Source organism: Bicyclus anynana, chromosome 10 (genome assembly GCF_947172395.1).
Source record: "Bicyclus anynana chromosome 10, ilBicAnyn1.1, whole genome shotgun sequence".
NCBI classification, from domain to species: Eukaryota; Metazoa; Arthropoda; class Insecta; order Lepidoptera; family Nymphalidae; genus Bicyclus; species Bicyclus anynana.
In genome coordinates, this window is record NC_069092.1 from 464,400 (window position 1) to 481,580 (window position 17,181).

General features: G+C 41.8%; 1 protein-coding gene and 1 long non-coding RNA gene across 5 annotated transcripts in view; one reads left to right on the forward strand and one right to left on the reverse strand.

Annotated features, from left to right (window-relative positions):
* Positions 1 to 17,181, reverse strand: part of LOC112053212 (diacylglycerol kinase theta) — a 51,618-nt gene that overhangs the window by 531 nt on the left and 33,906 nt on the right. For all 4 annotated transcript variants that reach the window (XM_052883916.1, XM_024092549.2, XM_052883914.1 and 1 more), the window contains 12 exons: positions 16,013 to 16,156; positions 15,331 to 15,583; positions 14,695 to 14,894; positions 14,041 to 14,253; positions 12,720 to 12,854; positions 11,758 to 11,932; positions 6,463 to 6,611; positions 5,566 to 5,742; positions 5,003 to 5,129; positions 4,656 to 4,811; positions 3,783 to 3,939; positions 3,103 to 3,210 (listed from right to left, as the gene is read on the reverse strand). In XM_052883916.1, coding sequence (XP_052739876.1) covers positions 3,103 to 3,210; positions 3,783 to 3,939; positions 4,656 to 4,811; positions 5,003 to 5,129; positions 5,566 to 5,742; positions 6,463 to 6,611; positions 11,758 to 11,932; positions 12,720 to 12,854; positions 14,041 to 14,253; positions 14,695 to 14,894; positions 15,331 to 15,583; positions 16,013 to 16,156 — 1,994 coding nt within the window. The remainder of the gene's footprint in view (positions 1 to 3,102; positions 3,211 to 3,782; positions 3,940 to 4,655; positions 4,812 to 5,002; positions 5,130 to 5,565; positions 5,743 to 6,462; positions 6,612 to 11,757; positions 11,933 to 12,719; positions 12,855 to 14,040; positions 14,254 to 14,694; positions 14,895 to 15,330; positions 15,584 to 16,012; positions 16,157 to 17,181) is intronic.
* On the forward strand, positions 1,460 to 3,840 carry LOC128198425 (uncharacterized). The gene is made up of 3 exons (XR_008251143.1): positions 1,460 to 1,885; positions 3,454 to 3,513; positions 3,707 to 3,840. It is a non-coding gene; the product is annotated as an uncharacterized LOC128198425 (long non-coding RNA).

A 17,181-nucleotide genomic window follows, 5' to 3' on the forward strand; every position in this document is an offset into this window, starting at 1 on the left:
CTCGATAGATTGAACGAAATCAACATTAATTAGTCATTTCTGTCATTTACAGTTAAGGAAGTAGTAGCTCGCCGACAAGCAATAATTTAAAGTCGGGCTTCTCAACTCTCTATAATTTTAAGCATTGGTTCATGCACACATTCCTCACCATCGAGTGAAGATTTCTTCTCAGGTCTCACCATTATCGCAAATTTACAATGGTAGACTGAAGTCGGCCTCTCGGCAACAAAATTACAGAATATGCATTTGAGAACATTGTGCAAATGTTTAAAATAGATCACGACCAAACTTTCGTTTCCTTGGTTATATAAACTCCCGTTTTACCTACTCTTGGTAATTTGAAATGTTTCTGTAGTCGCTCGAGTGTCAAATTATCAAGAGTCGAATGCAGATCAAAGTAGGCGTCAGTCGTACCCGACGAGTGGGAGCCGCGTTTTCACTGAACGAATGCAACACCAAGCACACGGGTCGTAGGGCGGCGCCGGCTCCAGCCTGTGACCGGCGAAGGGACTTCCGAAACCACACGACCGATCGCCGTTCGTCAAATTCCTTTACGATACGAAGAGTTTAAACATGTTACCGAGAGATGCGAAAAAGTATTCCATGTAATGCAATCAAACCGATTAAAATACGCTTCTAATATCATGTTCACATTTATCTTTACCGCAGCTGCTCTTGATGCCTATAAGGCAATAGTATCAATCAATATTATTTCAAAGCTTGAATTAGACAACGACTCGAAAGTCAGTGCTTCTAGCGATTTCAGTTTGATATGGACTTTTGCAATAAGACATTTTGGATCAATCATGTATCTACACGATACCTTGATTGACATTAAGGAATCAAAATAATAAAAATCGTGCAGAATGTAATATAGCTTTACACAAAGTTATAAACTGACACGTCTCAACGAATGATGATCTCTTGCGGCTTGCGACAAATTGGTACTTTACAATAGAGAAAAAAAAATTGGACCCCCGAAGATCTAAATTTCAAATTCCTTTTCCATTTGTATGTCATCGGAAGAGATGGAGATGGATGACGTATGCGCTTTCATATGTACAACAAGGGTCTTGTTGGCTAGGTCGACTAGAAATATTTGTTCGCATCTCATATCTACGGAATGTTAAAGTGAGTCGTAGGAGTGTCGAAAAGGGATTTGACGAACTCTGTAAAAATCATAAAGAATGGCTTATTTGACAGTTATTAATCTAGCCTCTCATAAGTTTCCATTCAATTTCGTTTTGCCGCGAAAAATAACTTACAAACTACGTCGTGTGATTTCATTACTAAAGTTGAAAACGATTTACCTAATCTAGTTTAAGATCGTGGAACTAACGCTAGAGAAATGGCCGGCAGCGCTCTGTGTACGCGTACGTGCTGATGTATAACTGAATGTTACCGTAGCTTGTGAATTAGTCCAAACACGCGACTTCAGTTCACCCCCCATCGAAAATTTATAACCTAGCCAATTGTCCAAGTTAGAAATTTGTATAGATAAATACTTTAGTAAATCGATAAGTTACTTAAGAAAGTCTCAAATAGTAAAAACAAACATTAGACGTTGTCAAGCAACTTATCGACATAGATAATTAAAAATGGGTATAAGAAGGAAACGTGCTATACTTAAAGGGGACTTGCGTTTTCTTGCATTCTACTCGTATGCGTTTTGTCAGACTCGGGGTCGTTGGCGGTTCACATATGGTACAGTAACATTGAAAAGTAAATTGTTATAAAATAGGAATGGCATTGCTTTGTCCGGCGCTGTCTCGAGCAGTGAAAACACGGGCATAGCGTGCGCGGTGCAGCGCGTCCGAGCTATCTAGCGCTACGTCGGGGAAGGCACAACGGACGACACTGAACTTGAGGGAATTGGACAAAAACTGTAAGTACTTGTTTAGTTTACTTTTGTGTACTAGACAGGCTCGCGCTTGGCTACAGTCATGCTTGATGAAAGCAATTATGAGGTTGGTTCGAGTGCGCTGCCTAGAAGATGCTCTTGTCTTGCAAGTGCACAAATTTGAAAAGCGTTTCACATCGTAGCGGTTCCGATTTAAAGCATTAAAGTGAATGTTTAATTCCATCTTCTTATATTTAAAATACGGCTGCTCTGTAGACCGTTATTAACAATTAGATACGACCAAGGTCATGTATCAATAACAATTAGCTCGGATTGGCTTAGCGCGCAACAAAATGGCTGAGATTCAAAAGTTACTGTTTAAATTATTCAAATTATGATACCTGATTTTAAAACTTATTGTAATGTTCCACAAATGAGCTTTTATTTTTTTCCATTACACCAAAGAATGAGCTAGTTCTGAGTGTCCGTTGTCCTCTAATCCCGTCAATCATAAACGCATTTACGTTTACATCTGCTATATTTTTTTATTAAATGAGATTGAGTAGTAATAAGCCAAAATGGCAGTTCGTTCGTTGACATTCTAGTGATCATGCATTGTATTTAGCCATGCCTGACAATATGTTATACCTTTCCCAAAAATTCAAACTCAAGCACATTCAATAACATTATGCACATATCACAAGGAATGACAATTAAATTGATATTAAAGCGTGAATGAGAGCAAAGGCATTTCTCATCAAATCGACTAGTTTATGTTAAAACTTGTCCAGGTAAAATCTAATGATTGTGTTGTTTATGTTTCCATCCAAAGAATGAAAGAGGCTACGTCAAAGAGGTTAGAAGCTTCTCTGTACGGTTTTTATATACTGCCTATTTTGATGTAGGTAATATTGAGGTGCTGATAAGTTGAGACTAGTCCCAGTACTTTTACCTGTCCCAATTTTAAAGGAATTCTCCATTCTTCATTCGTCAGAGTATTATCTCGCGAGAAGTATGGAGAATGGATCCCAAGGACAAGGATCCACAAAGATTACTTACGACGGGAAAATCAAATCACAGTCTGCTGCAGTCCAATTTATTTTAAATCAAATGCATTTATACCAAGAAACTTCTAAACAAGCTCTTTTAAACAATCAAGTTTCTACCACTGGATGAGAGAGCAAATTCAGGAAATGTTCTGTTTTATCTGGACAAGCTTCTGGACATGTTTCTGGCAATAGTAAGCGGAGGAAGCTATTTACCTTAAGCGCGGATTTGAGCACGACCACCTCGCTAGGCGCCGCCACCCACGGCTCGCCGTCCACCTGCACGGGGATCTCACTCTTCAGGTTGATCTTGATGTGACCACCCTGAAACACGGCGAACCATGCCAATCGTTCATTTCGAAATTTTCCACTATCGACTAAAGAGCAAGTCGTGTTATATTGCCAAAAATCGAATTATTGTTTGAGGAGTCCCTTCTCCTTGCGTAAGTATACGACGTAAGTACAAGACTCGACTTCTCGTGTCTTGTAGATCCTGGCATACTTTTGTGTAGAGTGTGGCGCGGATTTGCCAAACCACTATATATCTCTTTCCTTCCATTTTGCCAGTGCCCAGTGGTCAATCGGTTTTTTCAAGAATGTCTTCATCCTCATGGCTACGTGATCCAGGTACGTCCCTATCAATTTGTCTGACACTTTATTCAAAATTTATTTATTTATTAAAATACCATTAACACGAGTGTGTTCATTGTGTTGATCAACCTTAAATAAATGCATAGCAATATCCTTGAAAATCTTTATGAAAATGCAGTATACATAGTGCATACCCCTCTTACTAATAATACAAACGTATCGCTGACAGAGGCCTTGGATCTAGAATGACAAATGTGAATACACTACGCCGCAAGTGTGTGTGGAGGAGGAGCGTGTGCAGTTACCTGTGCTATCCGCATAGCGCCGCGCAGCCCCGACTGGATCTGCCCCAGGTGCACAACGCCGGTGACGCCCACCACCTCCAGCATGCCGTCCCAGTGGTTCGGCTTGTTGAACTGGTCGTCCTTCTCCGGCCCCCACGGGTTGGCGCCCGAGCCCCAACTACCCGACATACTTCGCTTTAATACACTTCATTTGAATTCTTGGACACAAACATATCCAAATAACGTTTGGGTAGGTAAATCCGATAAATTTGGTCGCTAACTATTGACCTCATAAGACGTAGAAGTAGAGTAAGCTATGCTTTGAGTGTCTTTGCATGACCGAATCAAAAATGAAGAAATCCGCATAAGAATCAAACATATCTATATGAGTTGTAAAGCTGAAGAGGCAATGGGTAGATTCATAATTGGAAGAGACGTGGGGCGTTGTCTCAAAGTGCTGGAAGGGCAACCCTGCAACGGACAGCAATGTTGGTGGACCCTCGTACCAGGTAAACATTTAAATTTTTTCCAAGCTATGTAGAGGACGTGCATCGGCTGAAAATGATGCTAGATAGATAGATAGCATGAATGATGATTTAAGTCGGGTCAATTTTTTTGTTAAAAAGATTTTATTTTTCTGTTTATAGTGTGTCCTAGCATAGTGATCGAAAGTGCCACAGTATGGGTAATTCGTTCAGTTATTTCAGTTATCGATTTTCATAAAAATTAAATGGGACCAATATGGAATCTTTCAAACAAGTACTTAGATATTTTTCAAAATTGGTTACTAAATAACAAAGTTATGATTAAAATTACAAACATTGAAAAACAAACCGAACGCGTCGTATTGAGAACCTCTTCCTTTTTTTGAAATCAGTTAGTAAAGCAGCTCACCTAAGTATATTTAATATAATAATGCCTTCGACAGCGGGCAGGTCCACTTGCTTGCCGTCCACCTCCAGTCGGACGGCCTTGTGCAGGTCCTTGCACATCTTGCGCCCCACCATCTTACGAAGGCCCATCTTAACATATACGCCCTTATTTCGCAGCCTATGAAAAACAGAACATGTTAAAATGATACTCATACGAATGCTGTATAAATTATATTTTTAACTCATATAAGAATGTTTTAAGAAAAGTATCACTAAATAAAAAAACGTTCAGTTTTCTGTAATTTTTGCAGTTAATGCAATTGCAAGGCTGTGTGCCTTAGAGTACTGATACGTCCTGAAGAATCTTACCTGCTATTAAATTTATTTGGGTTTTCTTCACGAGCATTATGGAAGTCAAGGCAGAGATCTGCATCGATGCCGATCCCGAAATAATTATTCATAACTAGAATCTGTGAATTGTCTTCGCTTTGAGAACCTGCGGGACAAACGTTGTGTTAGAGCTTTTCTGCTTCTGTATACATATAGCTATACCTAAATAGCATAAATAATTTTCGTACTTGCTATTTATTTCAAAAAAATCAAAAAGTTGGCTTTTTTTAGTTAATTAGAGGACAATAATGCAAATTGTTTGGCAATTCCATTGCGTTTTCTCAGAAGGAAATATGACGTCATGACTGAAGTCTTCTAGCTAATCTGAGAATTGTACATAAATGTTCAAAATTCTAATAATGTCTGGAGAAATTATTGCAGACTTTGTCGATAATAAACTAAAATAAATTAGACGAAGGATAGGAGAATATAGTAAATTTTAGCATTCTTAGATGCTTTTCGTCGGATCGTTGTTGGTTTAGGAGTATCTTCTTTGAGACTGACCAAGGGATTAGAATTAGGAATTTGAACCGTGTCCGTACCTGGAAGTTGCTTGGAGACCTCCTTAGGCTCGTCCTGCTTGTCCTCGGGGTGGAACACGACGGTCCAGCGGTCGAGGCGGATCTCCTCGGCGTCGATGACGTCACGCAGCAGCGACATCGGGTCCTCGCAGCCCGTGTAGCCGGAGCCCCAGCGCAGCACGCGCGCCAGGTCGTTGCCTGCATGCGCAAACGTAGGTTAGTGCAGTTTGCATTAAGGGAAATAAGTATTGGAGTCATTTCCATGTTTTTACGATATGCTATAAGTTCTTGGACAACCTAGTGCTAAAAGAGTACGGTAAGCCAACGGTTACCATTGGAGCCGTGATAGCCCAGTGGATATGACCTCTGCCTCCGATTCCGGAGGGTGTGGTTTCGAATCCGGTCCGGGGCATGCACCTCCAACTTTTGAGTTGTGTGCATGTTATGTGTCTCAAACGGTGAAGGAAAAACATCGTGAGGAAACCTGCATACCAGAGAATTCTCTCAATTCTCTGCGTGTGTGAAGTCTGCCAACACGCATTGGGCCAGCGTGGTGGGCTATTGGCCTAACCCGTCTCATTCTAACAGGAGACTCGAGCTCAGCAGTGAGCCGAATATGGGTTGATATTGATGAAGCCATAAGGTCTTCGGTTATTAGGTAGTGTTCGTCAAAGAACAGAAATCGCCAAAGCCAAAGTTTACTTGTTAAACGAGTATGCTATAGAGAGTATATATAGTGTGTTTGTTATAGAGTTACTCGTAAAAATTATCACTGAAAGCCCCGAATGCCATTAACGTATAAGTGGATATCCTTTACCCCTTTTTATAAATAGAGAATCTTTGCTTATGGCGGATCGTTTATATAATGATGATAATGGTGATGATGACTGATACAGGATATGCCATCAGGTAGCCTACCGGTGCCGAGGGGCACGATGGCGCAGGGCGGGTTGGAGCACTGCGAGTCCTGGCCGACGTTGTCGAGGCACTGCAGCACCCAGCCGATGGTGCCGTCGCCGCCGCACACCAGGATCTTGTAGTTGGGGATGTGCCGGAACACGTACAACCTGTGAGTGGTAGTGTCCTCCATTAGTCGATCTGCAAACTGATCATCGCTTCCATACCGTACCGTAGTTTGATCAACAATATCTAAATAACTTTATCCACATATTGCCGATTAAACTTCGGTTTGGAGATTGCACGCGATGATGAGATTACACAGCTATGAGTTGCAAAATTCATATTGATGTGCCTATTGAAAACCATACAGCATTGTCTTGAAGATCGCATTTGTGTACCTTACCTTTCTATGGTCAGAACATCGATACATACCTAGTTCCTTCAATCTACTAAAGGAGGTGTAGTTGTTTCATCGTGCTAGCCAGTGTGTAAGCACTGACATTTTAGCTCATAGCATTGTGTACTGTCACCGCGTACACAAAAAAATTTGAAATAATATCTTATTTTTCTAAAAAATATTATTTTATACGATTTACAAATACAATAATACAGCGGTAATAGTGCATATTTTATTATTGTGGTTCGATCAATTGAGTTTCTTAATGTAAACCACGTGCACGAAAAATGGCGCACGGAGCATGGAGACAACGGAAGCCAATCCTTCTGTTGGTTCGTACTCAATGGCGCCTGAGAGGAACTCCATACACGAGGATACTTCGAGTTTCAACAGCGGTTCTAACAGTGAGCAGGAACGAGAGGAACCTCAACAGAAAAAGGAAAACTGACCTCACAGGTAACGGTCGATCCTCGGATCGACGCGTTATGCGAACAGGTGAGTTTGCTCACTAATTTTATTATGCATCAATCCTGTGTGTCTAATATGACTTTGAATCAGAATGATAGACCATATATAGATAGATAGGTTGAAAAACCAAATGAAAACAATAACGATTTCTTAACAAACCCGTCGATAGCATGAAAATCCTTATATTTAGGTTTTTTGTAAGACTGACCTGGACGATAAAAATTTTCTACAGCCAGGTAAAACGCTTACGTCGTTTAATCGAATTGCAACTTTTTTATTCACCTACATGGCAACATATAGGATATACGAAAACGTTATCAGATATGTTAGCTACACCACTACTAACGCTCTGCTATATCAAAGAGAGCTATTGCAATCGGGTTTACAAGAAATCATCGGTTGGGCTAACATAAATCCTTTAATAAATTTACTAAAACTTATGGAAAATCGTCTTTGTCTTACAAGTTATCCGAACAAAGTTTACATATAATTGTTTGCGATAAAAGAGCCGAATGTATAGAATCAAGGTGCAATAGTTATGATAATAAATTCTGGATAAAATTATCCAAGCGGCCCTTTGCAATATACCCCTAGTGGAGTGTTCTCATTTGATAAAACAAAATTGGTATGCGTTTATTCTCTTGGTGGCCCACATTTCTGGCTATCACCTCCGCAATCTTCTAACAATAGAGAACAGCTGAAGAGAAAATACAAAGAACATACATTTATGGGTACAGTCACAAAGTAAAAATAACGGGCTTTCGAATACCCTTATACAAGAAACCTCTTCTTTTAATGCCCTCAGAAACAATAATGCGTCAATATGCAACCAAGGCGTCACCGGCCATGACGAAAGTGATACAAAAATTATTAGACCAACATATACTGGAAGTAGTTAACAGGAAGATACTCAGCTTTTATCTCAAAGCTTTTTCTCCGGAACAAAAAAGGTGGCGTCCGATTTTCGACCTCCGAGAACTAAACAAATTTGTAAAAACGAAACATTTCCGTCTGATCTCTCATGCTTCAGTTCCCAGTTTTATACAACCTGGAGACTGGATGATAAAGCAGGACATTTCTCAGGTCTATTTCTACATACCGGCTGCATAATCACATCGACCGTTCCTGAGAATCAGCTACAAAAGGCAATTGTACCAGTTGACATGTCTACCTTTCGGTCTGGCGCCAGCACCTCATCTTTTCTCATCTGTAACATGTTGGGTTGCGGAAACCCTACGTGCGAAGGGCTGTCGGGTTCTGGCATACCTAGACGACTCCCTTCTGGTCAATTATGACCAATCCAAGTTATGTCTTCAGGCTGCGGAAGCCGTGAGGCACTTGGAACATCTGGGCTGGCTCTTCAATTACCAAAAATTAATCTTAATACCTACCCAAGATCTGGATTACCTTGGTATTCATTGACAGACCTCCAAAAAATTCAATATCGTTGCCCACAGTAGAAACATTCTCAACAAAGCCCTGAGAAATTCGACGTTGAAAGGTCGCATCACCCTTCGCGAATTACAACGGTTGGTGGGCCAATTAAACTTTGCCGATTTTGTGATTCTCAGACGCAGACTAGACGGTCGCAATATTTAAAGATTCCTCAGAAGTTTCGACAGGAAATGCCCCGTCTAAAACAACTGATTTCACAAGTAGTGGAACAGGAGATAAAATAGTGGCTCGGAGCCACATGACTCAAGTGGCCAGTACATCTACAACCTGCATCCCACTTCCTGGCAACGGATGTCTCAGATTCAGGTTGGGGTGCTCAATCAAAACTACTGTCAGGAATTTGGTCAGCTCAGCTAAAAACGATGTTGATGAGCTCCACAAAAAGAAGCTGTATGCAGTTATAACGGCTATCAGAAGGAACACAAAGGTTCTACAAAATCCCCATGTTCATTCAGACAACCGAACATTTGAAGCGTAGGTTCGGAAGGAGGGTGGATCAAAGTTACTGGACTGTTGAATCTAAAGTTCGATCTCTTACACATGACAAACAAGTTTCAGATCACGTTATCAGCTTATTACCTTCCATTCCGCTACAACATTATCGCAGACAGACTGTCTCGCGAAAAACCGCCCGGCGAGTGCCATCTACTTCCTCAAGCAACAAAGGAAATCTTCATGAAATGGGGACGACCCGAGATAGAATTGTTTGCTACACAACATTGCTGTGGTATCAAATTACGTCTCGATAGACTGCAGAGATCATAGACATACTACATAGATGCCTTCAGCAGACCGTGGAGACATCAACTAGCACGAGTGTTTCCTCCTTCAAATTTATTGCCAAAAGTACTGACACATCTAAACAATGTGACAGGAACGTCGCTAATAGTGGCACCCGAGTGGCCGCGTGCTTTTTGACTGCAGAATCTGAAAGCTAGAGCATTGGATCACCCACACGAACTACAAAGCCTACCAAAGACCTTGATAGATGCCACGTCAAAGTGTCCACCTCAGGTGCACACATTGACCCCGAAAGTCTGGACAATTAGGGGTGGGGTGCCCAAATAAAAGAATGGTCTACTCAGGAAAGAAAAAAGTTAAAGACAATCAACCTTGTCAACCTACTTACCAGCCATCAGAAAATGGTTAAACTGGTGCGAAACCTCCCAAGTAAACCCTAAATCTCCCCAACCTGCAGAGTTAACAAAATTTTTGATATATTAATTTTTTAAATGAGAAACTGTCTTATAGCAGAATCTTAGTACATAAATCCGCTGTCTTAATTTTCATAATAAAACTTGCCCTTAAGGCTATTAGTAAAGCTAAACCTAAAGTCGCTAAGTCAATTTCCATATGGGATCCCGAGGTTGTGCTCAGATGACTTTCATCACAAATCCACCTAAAGATACCCTTTTTGAAATGTCTAGGAGAACGGCTACATCAGCGTGGTGTCTTGCAACACAGGTTTTGTACCCGGTGCGAGCACCGGTCCCCACATTATCACATAATGAAATTGTAACCTAACACAGTTATATTGTTGTACATATTATGGTGTGGAGAGGATAAATAAAATTTCAATTTCAATTTCAACTACGGTTTTGTTGCTAGCATCGGGTCGTAGAGTTCACGACTTTACTTTGCTAAAAATTGCAAAAGATAATTTTTGTGATACTGGGGAATATATATACTTAATACCGGAATTTGGCTAAAAAAATGATTCTCACTCATATAGACAATCGGTATGGAAACTTTCAAACATAACGACATATACATATGCCCAGTAACGTTAGTCAGGTCTTTGATTGTTAAAAGTAAGTCTAAAATAGGCAAAGTTGAGAACTTAAATAATCTCTTTATTACATATTACATACTAGGTAATACACCTAAAGCTGCTTCTCGTTCTGTAATAGGGAACTGGGGTCAAACAGTTCCTATCCAAAGCGGCATTGATTGCCTCCCCAGGCTGTTGTAGATAAGTAGTAGCATCTTTATGATGGTCAGATAACCAGCCGATTGACGATATATTATTGTGCGAAAACTGGAAATCATCAGTCACATTTTTTAATCATTATTGACGTGAAATTGATTTTCCTAAAAATAAATATGATATATATTTTTAAAACGTTCAGCGCGGTGTGATTTTTGCCAAATAAGTATTACGCTTTTGATCTTAGTTTATTTTCATACAATTAAGATTGTTTAATATCTTGGTTCTTTTTATTATCGTACGATTTTTCTTCAAAAATTTAATTCAACTGTAATAATACAAACGCTAGTACAATTTTCATTTTACATTTGTAATCAAAGTACATAAAAATTGATTTCTTTTATTTAAACACATATTTGCTTATATATAAAGTAGCAAAACCATGATAAAAATTATAAGCAAAAGTCAAATACCTAGTTAAATTAACAATTAATTTGATGTCAGATCTTACTATCGACATCATCATCATAGCATTGTGTCTATAATATGTTTCACCAGCAGATAACAAACACGTCTTCAAGACAATGCTGTATGGTTTTCAATAGGCACATCAATATAACGGTTTTACATAACAATAAAACCGATATTATGTGCCGAGAGGAAAACCATACAGCATTGCAGGAAGATCTTCCTGGTGAAGACTATGAGCTAAAATGTCAGTGCTTACACACTGGCTAGCACGATGAAACAACTACACCTCCTTTAGTAGATTGAAGGAACTAGGTATGTATCGATGTTCTGACCATAGAAAGGTAAGGTACACAAATGCGATCTTCAAGACAATGCTGTATGGTTTTCCTCTCGGCACATAATATCGGTTTTATTGTTATGTAAAACCGTTATATTTATTGTCTTTACTCTTATGTCTTATGTCATTGTAATTATGCGTCTTTGTAAGCGAAACTAAGGTTTCAATAAATTCTGTACATACTAGGAAAGAAAGCACACGAGGCTTTTTAAAGTGTCTACTTGAATTGACGTGCTTGAAATTGTAATGAAAACTTACCCCGGCAACGGTCCTCCGTTCTCTAAGTCGAACACTTGGTAAGGGTTGAGGAGTTTGCGGAAGGAGGAAATGAGCTCGAGGCCCTGACAGCCTCCAGACTTAACGTTTACGAACACCAGCAGCGGCTTCACGCCCGCCGGCACCATTGACGGTTCGATGCTGGGTAGCAGCATCACTGTGGACACACACGTTCGGTTATTGGGTCACATGCAGCTCTCGCGTTAAACTCACAATTTGCCACAAAAACCTTCTTCCTGCGTGACCAATCACAAAGCGTGAAAAGCGTGACCATAAATTGTGTACAATATTTAGACGACATGTGATTCAATCTGGTATTTCGGCTGGCCGATTGGTTATAAAAGCTGCCAACCAAAATGCCAGAATGTGTCAAACTAACTACTTTTATTTAACGTTACACCAAGTTTGCTACTAAGATACCAACGCATATTATAATAAAACTTGATCGTAGGTATTTAAAATTATCTAAGAAAAAACTGACGACCAGAATTGGCAAACATCTTTCATGTTAATTTCACCACCTCTTGACGTCAGATATGACACTCAACCACTTACTAGTCATTTATGAAACTGTTTTAGAGCATGTGATGATGTCTACACCTTCGTTGAAAGTTTGTCAGACAATGCTCCTTTCACAAGCACCAGGCACCCGCACGGTGACTCCATCGAATTCATCGTGTAGCAGAGAGAAAAAAACGTCGACCCGACTTCGACTTGTGACCCCAGTGTGGGTTAAGGAGATTCTTTGTGGCACGTCAACATGATTTCTAATATCATCCTGAATAAAAAATATTACAACCTCCCTCACATGATCAAATCCATAGTTACCTTACTTAACTATAGCAGGAGCATGGGCTGGCAAACCATGAGCTCTTACAATCCCATGTATAGGTCCCATCATATTACGCTCTCGCTGCAAACGTAGGGCACAGACAAAGCCTCACCTAATAAATGCTTATCTTCATATTTGGCCTCTCGGAGCGCGTAGAGGGCGCGCACAGCTTTGCTGGCGTCCTCGTACGTGATGACCATCGAGCCGTACTCGTAGTAGATGGGCCCGATCGACGTGAACTTGTTGTCTGGGGGACCGGTATAACAAATTTCATTGATATCTGATAGTGTCAAAATCTCACTCGGTCCACAAACCCTATCGGTCTGAATCTCTGAGCGGAGCGGATTCTCACTGGAGATACTTTAGAGAGTAATTCCCTTATTCGTCTAGTCCATATTGGCTTTGCTTCAGTGTTCGCTCATAACCCTCCGCTGATGCTGTTGCAGTCCCCTTAAGGAGTCTACAGAAAAGTCTATCGCAGCACAAACTGAGTCGCACTGCGCTTATTGGTCTGAAAGTGTCTTATATGATTAATTTTCATTGGCAACAATGATTTTCAAACTGAAATAACGACTTAAGAACGACAAACAGAATAAGCGTTGTTTACGCCCATAAGCGAGCTCCCAAGTACAAAGCAGGAGTTTATTTCCTCATCACCTTAAAATCTTTTAAATATCCTTCACGTCTGAAATAGTTTTCCTCCCGCGTGATGATAAAAATAGCAAACATCAAACACCGAGCGCCGCCTTCCCGGACGTCCGCTGGAGATGAGCGTTCCGCTGCAGCCGCGACACGCCCATTGTCTCCGCTAATTTATTTTCAAGTTACGAGTTAAAGTTCCCGAGATGTAATTTTAATCCATTTTTGCTAAGTCTATTTATATAACCTAAAAAACTTAGTAAGTAATTTCATTCTCCAGGCTCTCAAATTATCGAAGCTTGAGTGTTTGTTATTAACTAAAATAGATATCAGTTTACGCATTCATTTATTTATTCCACCAAAAAAAAAAAATATAATATACAAGAATAGTTACGAATAGGAAACTTGTGTTGAGTGCAAAGGTGGCTAAAGAAATCTCTCATGAGAGACAGCCTTTGGGGAGAGGAATCAAGGTAAACGGGTTGGTGCGACAATTCATATTATTTTTTACTATAAAAAAGATTTTGGATTAAGGGCGGTGAATACCGTCTCGAACTTAGATTTGTTGAAACAAATGAATCCCAATATTACTTCTGTAATCAACCTGATCGCTTTTGTTCAGGCATTTTTGGCTGCACGATATCGCGATATGGTAAAACGGATATGTGTGCAAATGGAGTAGTTGATAAGTTGACGAATAATACGAGCTAGTTTAGAGATTGACATATTTTGCCGATAAGTGGGTAAGTTCAAGGATTCGATGGCGATGAGTATGACGAGGGAGGGCCACTCACCGGCGCCGAGGAACTCGACGAGGATGTTCTCGTAGTTGCGCTCGGAGAGGCCGGGCGGCAGCGACGCCACGAACAGCGCCAGCGTGGGCCCGTGCGGGTCGCGGCGCGGCTGCAGGTAGAAGCGCGCCAGCTCCATGCGCCGCACCGAGTCGCGCGCCAGCCGCACCAGGATGCGCCACGGCCGCTCCTCCTCCTCCAGCACGCGCTCCGACACTGCCCACACACACGCGCGTTACAGACTAACACTTTCTTGGACTGGTTCTTCTACCGTCAGAATCTAATCAGTATCTTCTGGGCCACTTAAATGATGAACACCAATATTGACAATCAATTGAACGGTGCGAAGTTTTCTATTTATTTTATTCTTTACAAGTTAAGCTATCCCTTGACTACAATCTCACCTGATGGTAAGTGATGATGCAATCGAAGATGGTAGCGGGCTAACTTATTTAGGAGTAGGACTAAATCCACACTCCTTTTGGATTTCTACACGATATCGTACCGGAACGCTAAATCATTTGGCGGTACGTCTTTGCCGGTTAGGTGGTGCCGGCCGAAGCCTTCCATCATCCGAATCTGGTCCAATTAAAAAACCTCAACCGCCCCAGTCAGGAGTGAATATATTCTTGGTGCAAGATATTATAAGGAGCTCACCCCCACGATCGAGCAAGATCTCCGAGCAGCGGTAGTCCAGCGTGGCGCTGGCGGGGTCGAGGCCGAAGCTCGCGAGCGCGGCGGCCATGAGGTCCGCCACGGCGTGCTCACCCGAGCACGGCACCGTCACGAACGTGTCCCCCGCGCCCGCCACCCGCCCCGGGTACACGCGCACCTCGCCGCCGCCCGTCTCCGGCTCCCTACGCGTGACAGATTACGTGTAATGTTTCTCTATTTGACTAAAAAGCAATTTTATTGTTGCCATGAAGACATTTAGACTGGCAACTACCTCGTTGCTTCAATATGATTCAAGAAATCTTGGGTTCTAGTTCAGGGTTGGGTTCCAAAATATTAAATTATTAAATTTTACCATAAAACTTTCAGTAAAATACCTCAGCCCAGAGTTACACACTTGGTGGTGCTACGTCCACGTTGCCTCAAAGTGGAATTTAAGTCATCGCCCATCGGTTTTGGTCAATATCATTAGCATCTGATGGCGTCGTTACCAGAGCCTAAACATTTTCGCCATAAGCGTGCGTGTAAGTTCCGTATCCCATTTATAAAGAGGCCTGGTCCCGAATGTTCAAGCGGGTAAATAATGATGATGTAGGATCGACATTCAGCGTCAGTACTCACTTGAACCGCAAGAACAGGGCCGGTCTCTTGTTGGGCAGCCGCGTGACCCTGCCCAGCGGCGTGGGGTCCTTGAGCGGCGGCTCGTCGCCGGCCAGCGCGTCCGTCAGCTCGAACTGGTCGGGGTCGCGCGCCACGTGGAAGGCTCTGAGCGCGGCGGCGACCAGCTCTCGCTCGCTGAAGTTGCGCCCCATCACCACCGGCCGGTACAGTCTCCTCGACCACGCCGCCTCGCCGTCGTACACCTTCACTACCTCTGCGGTGACGATGGATCAGTGAATGGTGACAGTGCGCACAGATCGAGAAGGGAATGCGAGTTGGTGGGATTATGGTGACAGCTCGGTTCATGTTTCATGGTTTCTCTCCGATATGTACGGTCGTCCATGCTCATACGTGAATTCAAACCATATTCAGTGACGTCAGGACTGATATACTAACTCACAAACAACACCCAAATTTATTAAGAGATGCCTATAAAGAATCATCCCAAACCCCACCTTACTCAGCAAGCCCTCGGGCTCTGGCTGAATCCTGCATTTGCTCAAACTACCGATGACGTTGATGTAATACTCATACTACTCTCATAACAGAAGGAACTGCTACACAGTTCACTGCTGATTTTTAGTAATTTCCTTCTAAGTCAGTTCGATGTAAGCGTTGCTTCTGTCCGGCCGCGCTCCGTTACCTTCGTCCCTGTCGTCCGGCGTCCGGTCGCGATGCTGCTTGTGGTCGGGCCGGTGGTCCTGGTCGGCCGGCGCGCCCGTGGAGCCGCCGCCGGAGCCCGAGCGGCCCTCGCAGCCCGAGCTGAACTCCTCGCTCACGCTGCGCGCTGCGGACACACATACGTATGGCACGCGTCGCACGCGCCCACACCAGAGAGTTCGTGATGTCTGTCTGTTTGCGTCACAAATCTTATGCAGTTATCACGTTTGAATGCACTTTATTGGCGTGACCTTATGTAGGAAGTATATTCAGATTTGTTAATTCGTGGGCGTTATTTGAATGCTTTATCTTTTCTCTCAGACATTTTGAATAATGAGATCGTCTGATTAGCTATTTAAGAAATACTGAATACTTTACAGATTTTATAAAGACATTTTAAAGTATTGTCACGTCTGTATATGTTTTATCTTAATTGAGACTAAGTTGAACAACTGGAGGTGACTTGGGGTACTGACACCCTTAGGTACTGGTTGGTTGATTTAGATATTTTTTCTAAGGAATTGATTTTAATTAATCTTGGAATAAAACGTTAATACTCTTGATAACATAATAATATATCTTTGTGTACTCAAAACATATGGCATGGCACGTAAAACATTAAGGCTTTGTTTTAATTGAACATTTTAGTGATTATAGGATTATCAACTAAATAAAAATACGTTACTCATTATTTAGTGTTTTGTTAATTATTTATTTTATTCAATTTATAACACACAACTAAGTTACACATTTCTCACATAAAATCTACGCAGCGTTACCTCTAAACACCATTTTTGCAGAAGTTTCTAAAGACACATTTTTGCAAATCACGCACAGGGGTCTCCCGACTAAAGTGCACTATCGAATTTGCTTAGGACACAGCTACATCAACGACCAATGATGCGTTACAATAAAGATCTTTCAATGTCGTTGTATACATTCTTAGCGCTTTCTGGCATTCCGATGGTTTCATTTGAATACTGCACTTTAGCCTGCGGGAGGTGGTGCTACATCGAGACTGGCCATCTAGAGTGTAGGAACACCGCATCGCCCAGCTACACCAACGTTGGTCTGTGCACGTTACCTTGCGTCGGACGAGCTGACGGTATGCTGCAGCACGAGCATCCTCGAACAGTTCTCCAGACTTTAAGC